At 39.5% G+C, this 12106-nt stretch overlaps 1 protein-coding gene across 2 annotated transcripts in view; it reads left to right on the top strand.

The window, feature by feature from the left end:
- The window catches only part of LOC149799422 (calcium-activated chloride channel regulator 1-like), a 47409-nt gene that overhangs the window by 10234 nt on the left and 25069 nt on the right, over positions 1 to 12106 (top strand). For both annotated transcript variants that reach the window (XR_016421171.1, XM_089958769.1), the window contains exons 5-6: positions 9021 to 9180; positions 10143 to 10260. Coding sequence is in view for 1 of the 2 variants with exons in the window: in XM_089958769.1 (XP_089814895.1) it covers positions 9021 to 9180; positions 10143 to 10260 (278 nt within the window). In the remaining variant the exon portion in view is untranslated. The remainder of the gene's footprint in view (positions 1 to 9020; positions 9181 to 10142; positions 10261 to 12106) is intronic.

Here is a 12106-nt window from a genome sequence, read left to right as displayed (position 1 = left end):
ATGGTTATTTCTTTTCTAGAGTATTGGGTAGCCCTGAAAAGGGTTTTTTTTTTTTTTTTGAACTTCATGGACACCTGGTTAATGGTGGCACCTTCCAGGCCTGGCGCCACATACACATCTTATCCCCCAGTTACTTTTTACTTTTTTGGGGGAGAGAGCAGAGGCAGGATATGTCGCTTCAGAATCCCAATTTTCGCTCTCTGGGATTCTGAAATTTATTCTTCTTCTCTTCTTTTCCTTCTCCTCCTCCTCTTCTTTGTTTCTTCTCTCCTCCTCTTTGTATCTTCTTTCCTCTTCTTCTTCTTCTTTATATCTTCTCTCCCCCTCTTCTTTTTTTCTTCTTTCCTCCTCCTCTCTTATCCTTCCCTCCTCCACAATGGCTTCCGCGGCCAGTTCATTCAACAGGCGCCTGGCATATTCCAGATGCACATGAAGTTCCAACAGTTTAGACAGTCTCGTGTTCATTTTTGGTGTTGATCAATCAACAAGGGTAGCTAGACTGCCCAGCGAGTTTCAATTTATAGTGAAAGCGCGGACGTAAAGAAAAACATCCCCCTAAAAAAGCATAAAATTGATGTTAGTTAGTTAGTTAGTTGGATTATAGTGGTTTTCATTCTTTTGAACATGTACCACTTTTTTATTCACGCACTGCGTGATTTTTAATTACTCCTGGGGGAAGGAAAAGGAGCCTCATCCCCCAGGCTTTTATGTACTCAAAGAGTACTTTTTAATTTAGCCACTCAGGTGTAGGACTAACTAGTCCTTAACAACCTGACTGAAAGGCTAATAGACATGAGTGGGAATAGTCACACCACACACTCGTGTTTCTTAGTTGGATTGAAATGCCCCAGGTGTCAAACCAAGCAGTATGTGACTCCCGCCACGATTGGTCGGCAGCGATGACGTCACATTAGGACACCCGGTCTTGTGGCATTGACGAAGTGGCCCGCTTTTTTGATATCATCAATTGCCTTTCCCAGTCCGATATTCCGGTAGACAGAGCCTTCCTTTTTTCCACTCTGTTTAGGTGGTGCAGGTTCATCAGCTTCATCGCCGCTGGATGATGATACTTCCAGGGCCGCTGCCAGCGTGGAAGTTTCAAATTCTTCAGTGTCGTCTGCCAACATTGCCTGGATTTGGCTGAGTATGTTAGTAGAAATAGCTGTGGAAGCTTGATTTAAAAGTTCAGCCAGATGTTGTTTAAGAGACAAGGAGACGGTTAGGAGTATTTTTTTTTTTTTTTTTTTTTTTTTTCTTTTTTTTTTATTCATGAATTCCTTATTTATTTTGATTCCCTATCTTATTGGTTTGGAATGAAAACTTGTTTTATGGATGTTTGTATGTTATTATGGAGTCCTGTTTTAATTAATTCCTATTTTCCTATTTTAATTTTTTGTGGCCTTAATTGGTTTTTATTATTCGGGGTATGAACGGCTGTGTCAGTTTGTGAACCTACGAGACCTAGCAGGCCGTCATAATTCCCAAACAGTGATTTTGTAATATTCGTCCTTAACTGGTTTTTATTAGTCGGGCTATGAACGGCTGTGTCAGTCTGTGAACCCACGAGACCGAGCCGGCCGTCATAATTCCCAAACAGTGATTTGTTATATTTTTAACTGGTCTTTGATTTACTTTCTTAGATTTTTTTGAGTAGATTGGATTCGTGTATAAAACTTATGATATTTTTGAATGTTAGATTAATATTGGGGTTTGTGTTCATCAAGAATTCTGGGTATGTTGTAGGGGATCCAATTTTATGCTGTTTAACTTTAAACTTAGCCCTTTCTTTTTCAAGTGTATGGCAGTTGTTAAAAATATGCTCTATGTCTTCTGGGACCCTGCAGTGGTAGTTATTACCTACATCATGACCAAAAACAACAACGCGCGGACCTAAAAGAAACACTCACTCACTTTTTTATGCTACCCATCACTATTTTAAAATTTTTTATAAATCACTTCAATAGACTATCCACATACGCAAAGCAATCCAATCTAACCTCAAATCTACACCTCAAACACCAAATAAAGACATCATTTTAATCTACTATCCACACCAATGTACGTGAGCACTTACAAACACACAAACACATACACTCTCACTATCAATAAAGAGTTAGTGTTTATATTCACACTACTCTACCTACACACATTGGCAAATCGATCGTTATTTCTTTTCTAGAGTATTTGGGTAGCCCTGAAAAGGGCTGTTTTTTTTGTTTGCTATGGCATTCTTTTTTAGTTTCTAAGAATGCGATGTCCTCTGAGGATAGACTTTCTGGCGATAGGTCTGCTTCTTCGGAAAGAGAAGAAGAACTCTTTGGTGTCGATACGGCAATCGACAAAGCCTCTGTCAGCTTCAGGTTGCTGCTGTTGTTGCTGCTGTTGCTGCTGTCTCTGAAGTCTGTACTTCTCTGTCCATTCTACTTTCTCCCTGTTCATTTCTTCTCTGAAGAGCTCTTCTATCAGGTCTTCAGTGACTTTTAACATTCTCACATTCTCTATTTCTTCTGGCTTCGGTATCAGACTGTCTGACCCTATGCAAATTCACGTAGGCTTCGTTGAGTTTAGCTAGTTTTGGAGCACATCTTCTTAGGAGGATGAGTCGACAATGGATGGTTAGACTGGAAACAACCCGGTTCTTAAAGTCAAAGCGCGGACGTAAAGGAAAACATCCCCACACGGTTTTTGAGTCGCAACGTTTAGTGAGTGTCATGAGAGGGATAGAAAGAAATGAAAGAGCATCAATCCAACATTCTTATAGCTAAACAAAAGACAAAGACATTTTTTCAAAACACAACATTTTTTATTCAAAAATCACTTAACACTAAACAACAACTCTAACATTTTTAACAATAATCCAACATCATAACATCAAACAATTTTTTTCAAAATACAACATTTTTTCCACAGTCTCATCACATTCCATCTTTAAAGTTTCTCCACATGGTAAAGGGGGATAACAGTCTTCCATGGTTTCTAGTAATCTAGGATGACTTCTCTCAAACTGTTGATTTCTATCGTATTATCGAATTCTGCATACAGGATGACGTTCACCGTTTCATCAGGGTCTCGGTCTTTAAACTGAATTTCCACACGAATCTGACCGGATTTTATAGATTGTTGTACGTGTTGAATCTTGTTCATGACTTTGGAAGGGGTCAGTTCTGCGGGTCTGCTAAACTCGATCCAAACAGGGGATTTCAAACCGTCGTGATCTATGGATAGTGTCAAGCGATCGTCTTCTTTGGGTTGACATTGTCGCTTGAGTGCAGTGAGCAAAGAATCCCACATCTCGGTGATAAACCCTTCTGCTTTCTCTAAGGGTACGTCGGCCTTGAAATCTTTAAACTTCACCGTGTAGGTGTAAGCCGTGGTTCTAAATTTTCTAGAGGAGCGCTTTTCCGTCTCTCGAATGGAATAGTATTTTTCAGGGTTGACTAAGGGTGACGAATTTGGTTTAGAGGGTTCGGATTCTGGTTCACTCATGTCCTCTTCAAAATCACTGGCATGAATTTGTGCCAAGATTTCATCCCTGGTACGAGGCGATAGATCACGTTTCTGCCTCTTACTTTCTTCTTCTTCTTTCTTCTCGAATGAATAGGATCGTTTCATCTTGAGTGCAAAACGTCAAATGACTCAAGTTCAAACACCATAGACTAATTTATAGTCATGGCAAACCAGCGTATATAAAAAGGGTGTGTCTTGTCCTTTCACTATTCATTTCACTCTCAAACCGAGGAGAACGATGGAAGAGACTACCCAGATGGAACGTTTCGTCAGAGCTTTGCGAGGGGTCATTAGAAAATTCTCTTCAGACCAGCCGACGGACTACTCTCCTTCCTTTCGAGATAAGAGTCAGGATACTTGCTATATCTGTCAGAAGAAAGGGCATTGGTCTTCAGAGTGTCCAGACCGTCAAAAAAGAAAAAACAGGGGCTAAAAAAGACAAAAGTCAAGATACCTGTTATTATTGTAAAGAAAAATGACATTGGTCTCCAGATTGCCCAAAAAAGAAACAAGAGGAGTCAGAAGAAAAGAAGGATTCTTCAGAAGAAGAGAGGGATTCTTCGAAAGAAGAGAGGGATTCTTCAGAGGAAGAAGAGGAAGAAAAAAGACAATTCTATTTAAAAGAAGCAAAGAAACAGGAGAAAAAAAGAAGAAGGGAAGAAAGCGAGGAGGAAGAAGAAGAGGAAAAGAGTGTGACGGTGAAGAAATTCAAAAAACAGAGAGACTAAACAAGGAGAAAGAAGAAGTCAATGAACTTTTAATTAAAGTGTTCTGTGGTGAATTGTGAATTGGATTGTAACAATGGATACAAGAATACATGAATGATATAAGGTAAGTGTCTCTGAGTTTTGATTTTAAAATAAGAAGCTACACTCACGCACTCATACACAGACACGTACTATAAGGGTAAAATGGGTGGGGTTTATTTTTGAGTTATTGGCAAATTGAAATTGTATTTCTTTTCGAGAAATGTGGGTGGCCCTGAAAAGGGCCTTTTTATTTTGGTGTAGGGGTGAGTTTAACCAATCAACTTTAACTGCCTTAAGCCTTTGCCACGGCCAAGGCCTACTTCTGATGATTGGGTTGAAATCACTAAGGGTGGTACGACAGGCTTAGTCACAGGGTTGGCGTGTTTAGCTCGGGAAGGTAGTATTCTCTTCGGTCGTGATAAAGAAGTCTGATACATTTGTTTCAGACTTCTTAACTCAGCTAAAATATCCAACAGTACCGTAGCCGTTTGATTTTCACCCTCTTGTTTCTTTGCTGCTACTTCTTCTTGCTGTTGTTGCTGTTGTTTTTTTCTTACCTCTTCTTGTTGCTGTTGCTGTTGCTGTAGGAGAAAAGCTTGTTCCCCTTCCTTTTGTCGTTGCATAAATTTCTCCAATTCTTCTTTCTGTCTCTGTCTAAAATTCTCCACTTGCGGTAATGAAGAAGGTAACGAAGGTTCCGGAACAAATTCTTGCGAGGTAAGAAAATTCACAAAATCCCAATGTACCTCTTCTGAAAGTAAGTCCGGGTTCCCTTGGGCAGTCTCCCCTGCTGGTTCACCCCAATGGATCGTTTTCTGAGTTTCCGTCATGTTGAATCACTGTCGCATAGATTGACTGCACACAAGCGCTAGCGAATCTATATAGACCAACTGACGTCACAGACTACTCTCTTCGGATTGGATGCGGGCTGACTGAATTTTGTAACGCGTGTTTGGATTGGTGAATGAACTCAATCCGTTTCAATCCTACCTCTACCTATAAATAAGCGCAGTTCAGTGCATTGATTCACTTGTTCTCGTCGCTTCAAGATGTGGACCGATGTGCAATCTTCTACGCTTGTGTCTTCCATGATGTTCCGGACGGACATACCCATGTATGTCCGATCCAAGTGGACCATTGTCCACAGGACAAACACCAGCCTGTGGATACGTAGGATCTACGTTGAAAGACAAGGATGCCTGAAAAGAGTGCTGATTTACGGACCAACAGTGAGACGTAGCCTAAGGACAAGAAGAAGACCAATGCGGTACCCTTTATGTTAATGAATACATTAACATAAACCCAAAGGCCCTTTTCAGGGCTAGCCATATTTCTCGAAAAGAGATAGCCTTTCCATTGCCTAAATTTAAATTTAAATTTAAAAATTTTTTTTTTTTAAAAAAATCCCATATTCAATTCCCCTTTTCCCTAGACAAGCCCAAACTCTATTCCCATGTTAATTTCCCCTTGTCCCTAGACAGACCCAAACTCTGTGTTAAATTCCCATTGTCCCTAGAGTTTCCCACGATTTTTCTCCATGTTAAATTTCCATTGTCCCTAGAGTTGCCCAGGGGCCTTTTTTAATGCTAAGTCGCATTGTCCCTAGGGTGCCCCACTTAACTACTGCCTATAGTCAAGTGAGATGTGTCCGATAAAGATTTACGCTGTATTTAAATTCGCTTATTTTTATTCCGTTTTTTTTGTTAGCGATGCACAGTTTATATTGGAGGGCGCCGTCTACTGCATAGGCCTCTGACATAACAACCACATGTTTCGAAAATATGTGGTGCCTCTAGCTAATGGGAAGAATGCTCTCGAGGGAACATGCGTTATATGCGGAACCATCAAATATATGCAACGGCACCGAAAGAGACACCGTGACCAGCCTTCAAAATCTTTCTGATCTACCGTGGAGCAAGGACTCAGGGATAAAATACCTGCCACAGCACAACCATTGTGATATCAGTGCACGGCTTGATATTCGACTAGTCTCCGGTGCGGGACCCCAGACAGGCGAAGCTCCAGTAAATCACATCGATACCGTGCGTTACAGTCACAGCATCTTTCACATAAACAAATCACACGAAAACCTACATATTGGTAGCCTATAGATTGGACACTCCATTTTAATTGGGAAGAGAAAAGAAGGTAATGCAAATTTAGTAGAAGGGCGCCGCCGCGAATAATAAGGTGACTACTGCTGACAGTGTCTCTCGCGAATCCGCCAGTGCTATAGTTTGTAAAGCCTTGTGTCAGCTCCACTCAGTTCCAATGTCTCATTTTAATATAACAACCGATAATGAAGTACATCAGTCGCATATTTCTTTTGCTATCACATTAGGGCAAGTGTACTATGACTGTTGTCAATGTCGAGAGGCTAAGCCGCGGACCACAGAGGAGGCTTCTAGCATCCTCATGTGCTTGGAAAACATATACCGTCGTGGTTCAACAAAATGGCCCAATGCAGTTCGACTCAGGTTGTGAATTTATCGGGGTCGTGACGCAGCTGTTGGTCGACACGACGTTTGTTGGAGGCTGGATGTAGAAGGTCTCAAGCGCGAGCATGTCATTGTGGACACTTTTAATCAATTCTCGCCGAGCAAGTAATAGCAAAAAACATGCACAGTGTTTAGTGGGTGAGATTGTTCTTTAAAAATGAGGCAACAAAGAAAACGTGTAAAATACATATTATCGCTGTACGTGAAACCATTGCTCCAAATGTGCGGTACATTTATGCACCAGGGTCTTTGTAAAGGACGCAGTGGCCCTTAAAAGTTTAGAAACTTGAGAGCTTGATTGCAAAATCCGGCTCTCTTTATTTTCAAGCGTTTAGAACACCCATCGTTTTCTTGAGCAGGTTAGTTGCGATAAAACTGTCAAAGTTTTGCGTACCTATATAGAGGGATATTGCGCGTGTGTCTTTTTTCACAATCTTGGTCACCGTTAAGACAGGAAATTGATGAATAGCTCCAGGATCAATAGTCTCCGGCACTTCGCGATCTACGGGCCAGTATCTGGCATTTAGTATGTAAGGAACGCTCTCAATATTCGCCAAAATCATCCCATTCTTGATGCATCTTTGGCTCACTTTCTGTTACGTCCTCGAGCCCTCTTTCTACATCCTTGGTAAAGCTCCAAAAGGCCTAAAGTAAATTAAATTCATTGGTACACACATGTCACCATTACGAAAACAAAAATAAAACATAAATGTTTCAGCATGCTGAAACAATCAATGGTTACGTACCGATCTCGGATGCTCAAAGATGAGTACACCGCCACTATGAGCCGTGGTAGTAAGCCAGGATATGAACAAGCGGAGTCTTGTGTCCAACAAAAACATTTGCTTTCCAGTTAGTCAAGCTTTCCTGGGCCCGTTACCAGTCGACAGGTCAGGCGCTTGCAGTCGTTTGCGCAAGTGCTGGTAGAATATGTCCAATGATTATTTACCCATGGTTTCTGTCCTTTGGTAGAAATTCAGCAGTCTGCTTGTTGATGGAGAATAAAACCATTGCTAAAGTGGCGACTAAACCAGCCTAAATAACCGGGTGGATTTCCTTCCCAATTCCTATGATCACATGTTAGAGAATCAAGTAAAATATTTGTTCGCGGGTATGCTGGCAAAACCTCTGAAAGTAGGAAGCAAAATCGTCTTAGATAGCTAGTCTGGAAACACTAAACCACCACGCGATTAACCATCTCAGCAACGGTGCATCCGCTCTATTGGTTTTACAACTATCCCTGCCAAAACAGCTGGACTGATGTTGGTTTCCATCCATTCTTAACTCGTGTTGCGCAGGCTGTATTCGATTTTCAATAACATCTTAAGATAAAAGTTCTTCGACGTTTTCTGGCGTGTCCGAGTATTAGCGTCCACAAACTATAATCTGAGTTGTTTCACGTGTGCCCTGAGGCACCGGCCATTTTCCATTACAAGGTGCTCCACCGTTGTTTAATATGATTGTATGGTAACGTTTTGAGTGATAACTAAAAGAGAATTTGGGTTAGGTGGTTATCTTTATGTCGCATTGATAAATTAGCATTTTACGAGACTTGAGAAATCATAGAGATGATGGCCAGATATGCCCCCAATGGATAATTCGTTTGAACATTTTACAAGTTGATGCTAGTTATTATTCATTATTATAAATGGTACCACGAGTCATGTCACTCAAGACTTTTCAACATCAGATGGTTTTTTCAGCAATGCTACATCGTCGAAAGATGTGTCCTTTATGTGAAATTAATGTGAGATCAAGCAGCTCGAGACGAAGCCCTCTGTTTGACCACAATTTTTTGGTAGCATTGCTAAAACGTTCTACCATTCGCTGCCCAAGGCAGTTAAACTGAGGGATGGTATTTTGCATGAAGCTATTTCAGTGGGTTTATTTCTCCGTCTTCGGCTTCAAACGAAATAAAGAAATTTGGATTGGGGCTTTATTCTTTTGAATGAGGGTTTTGTGTTGGTCTCTGGGGAGATATGCTGGGTAATGTTGTTTTTGTGTTTGTTTAGTTTGGTTCGGGTATTGTCTTGGGGCGCTAACTGAGGCAAAACATAATTTAGAGCTCCATTTGTGGCTGGACACGTTTCCGTTCAGCGAAATTATTTCATCTTCCCGCCATAAGGTAGCGTATCCTGCTGATGTTGTTTCTTGTTTCCATTGTTAACACATTTTAGACATACATTTTCGTTATCAGCTATCTTGTGACAGATATCGTATTGGCACATGTACCAATTTAACTCACGATTTTTTAATCATAAAACAGATGTACAAAGACGATCCGCGGAGACAGTTTCATGAATTGTGACGCCAAATATCCTTGCACACTAAAGCCCAGATCAATGCTCGATGATGCGTGCAGGTTTTGTCCATCATCAAATCAACAAACGAAAGCATCGTTAATGTATTCTTATAAAATTTCATCGGTAAGTACTATCTTCCGATTCAGAACTTACAGAAGCCTCATTAGTGTGTCAACATTAATTTGTGCAATTCACGGAGATTATTGCATATATATATATATATATATATATATATATATATATATATATATATATATATATATATATATATATATATATATATTGATACAAGTCAGGGGTCTTTTCTTTTCTTGACCGAGTGGTTGCCAAACCTTGCCGCGATTCCCGCTAGAAGTCGTAAGTTTACCCCAACTTTCCAAAGACTTCCATACAACTTCATTTGTAAATTAGAAAGCCCGACGTGTCCATTCTGTCCTTCAATATTACTCTAATCAATGCAAGACCACAGATAAAACAACCTGCCAAATGCATATCAACCGCACATCTGCATGGTTTCTCTTCATCAAATTTCCATACCGCCTTATAAACTATACAAGTATCCCTTAACACTGGGAACTATTTTAACTCCGCCACCTTAGGCCAGTCAATGTATGCTTTCCAGGCACATTTCACCAATTAAATGAACCACATTTGCCACAATGGCGACATAAACGATACCTGATTTTTTGTTCCTTTGTGTAATTTACCGGTTTCCTACCGTACATACTGCAGTCACACCACCAATATACACCACTAGATTTTAATATGGACTATGTTACGACAGGGACATTCATTCGGTTTTGGCCTGAATTCACTAATTCACTAAGTGTGTGTGTGTGTGTGTTCATTTACACTTTGAACATCTAGTTCGTTCTATAGGGTCTACAATTGCAGGTTGGTACAAGTGCTTGCTCACTGTTATGTAAGGCAGGCTGATAATTATGTGTTCGGATAATTTCAAAAACAAAGAAAATACTTTGAATATTTTTCAATGAAATCAATAGTTCATTCAGCACAATTATTATGAACGTAACTGTTGTGGGTGTGCTTGTGTCTGTGCTTATTCGTTGTTTACATCACAACAGATTGATTCCTTCTGTGACAAAGGCGACCACGAAACTGATGCACCAAGTATGCAAAATATGTGGTGCCAAATGAAGAGCGTATGGGAAGTAATGGACAGCCACTTCGATTTTAGTTACGGTAATATATATATATATATATATATATATATATATATATATATATATATATATATATATATATATATATATATATATATATATATATATATATATATATATATATATATATATATTAATTGTTACGTCTAGAGGCGTAAATTAAAATTACAAGACCAGATAAACCCTAAAGGCATTCAAGTTTCCAAAATAACAATTTATTTAAATGAATTATAAAATCCAAGTGAAAGAATTAAAAATAGATTAGAAGATTAGAGTAATGTGTATTCCTAGCATGCAATCCTAATGATCCTAATAATGTACTGTCATTAATACGGAAACTGTTCAATGGTAATCCGATCGAAGCTCTATAGTGCCTACGTGTTACCGTGATAACACTGAATTTAGCAGAATTATTAATCAATTTTTTTATTTCAATGTAATTAAATCTTGTTATCTCAAACATAACTATCGCAAACAAAAACGTTCACCTCCTGACCTTCAGATCTCATTGGCGCAATCACGTGCTAGGGCGTGCGTGATAGCTTTTTACAGTACAAGTGTATTGTTAATCACACGCTTTTATACGTAACCAACATTCATATTCGCGTGCCATTTTTGGCCTACTTAGTTGTTGATTTCACCTGAGATCGGCCTTGTCATGAATGAATGAGATTCACAACACCGTAGATTACATGTACTTTTATTGCAGTTCTTACTATTGTATGAATTTAAAATACAATAAAATATAATTTCAGTCTCAAAAGAACAAATATATAAATATATTGTGTACTTATGTGTGAGACTTTGAAATGTAGGTTCAGATATATTTGCCTTGGTTTTTTAAACACATGTGTGAGGCAGAGCAAAATCACTTCAAAAACAAATATCGCGCAGAAAGCAAAACACGTATTCTAACCCCATTACATGTTAGTTAATTTAAATATTTGATCAATTCATTGATTGTATATTAGTATGGAATTTATTACTGCTTTCTACATATAAAGAAGGCAATACTATACAAATGAATGCATACAAATCCATAAAGTTCAATCAGTGTTACCCCACCCAAGCACCACCACCTACCACACGAACAGCAGCAGGGAAGTTCTACAGACCAGACGTTCCAGACCAAATAAAGCTTCCTACGAGAACTTTCTCCGTAGAAGCCTCAGTTTTCAAAAATAAGCCTTCCTACGAAAATTAATTTGCGTAAATTCGTTCCCGACTGCAATTTTTGTGTGCAAAAATCATTGATTTTGGACAAGGAAAACAGGGGGGGGGGGAATTTATTCTGGTGTTTTTTTGTACAAAGGATTTGGCTGCTGATCCTAATTTTACCTCGCATTAAAACAATATAGTTGAAAATAATATGAGTCGGAAAGCTAGTAGAGTTGGAGAACCTCATTCTGCCAGATTAGCGCGAGAAGAGTTAGCGGCAGTAAAGAAACTCATCCCGGCAAAACAATTATTTAAGAAAAAAGTTCGTGATTACGAAGACTCGCAATATGGAATTACTGAGATATCGTCAAAGTTGTTGAGTCCAGTCACTGGAGCAATCGAGCAAGTCGCATACGGCGACAAAAAGGAAGATAAGGAACTTAGGAAGAAGGGGCTTATTCCTATGACACAGAATATCGAGCAACACACTCGATTATTGCCGGAGCGAATAGTACAAACACAAACACGAGCACAAGCACAAGCACGAGCACGAGCACAAGCACAAACACAAGCACAAGCACAACAAGAACAAGCACAAGCACGAGCACGAGCACAAGCACAAGCACAAGCACAAGCACAACAAGAACAAGCACAAGCACAAGCACGAACACAAGCAGAATTGAGGACGGGGCAAATTCCTGAAGAAT

The sequence above is a fragment of the Sinohyriopsis cumingii genome, chromosome 5 (genome assembly GCF_028554795.1).
Source record: "Sinohyriopsis cumingii isolate HCF-2022 chromosome 5, ASM2855479v2, whole genome shotgun sequence".
NCBI lineage: Eukaryota > Metazoa > Mollusca > Bivalvia > Unionida > Unionidae > Sinohyriopsis > Sinohyriopsis cumingii.
This window is presented reverse-complemented; position numbering and strand designations above follow the sequence as displayed.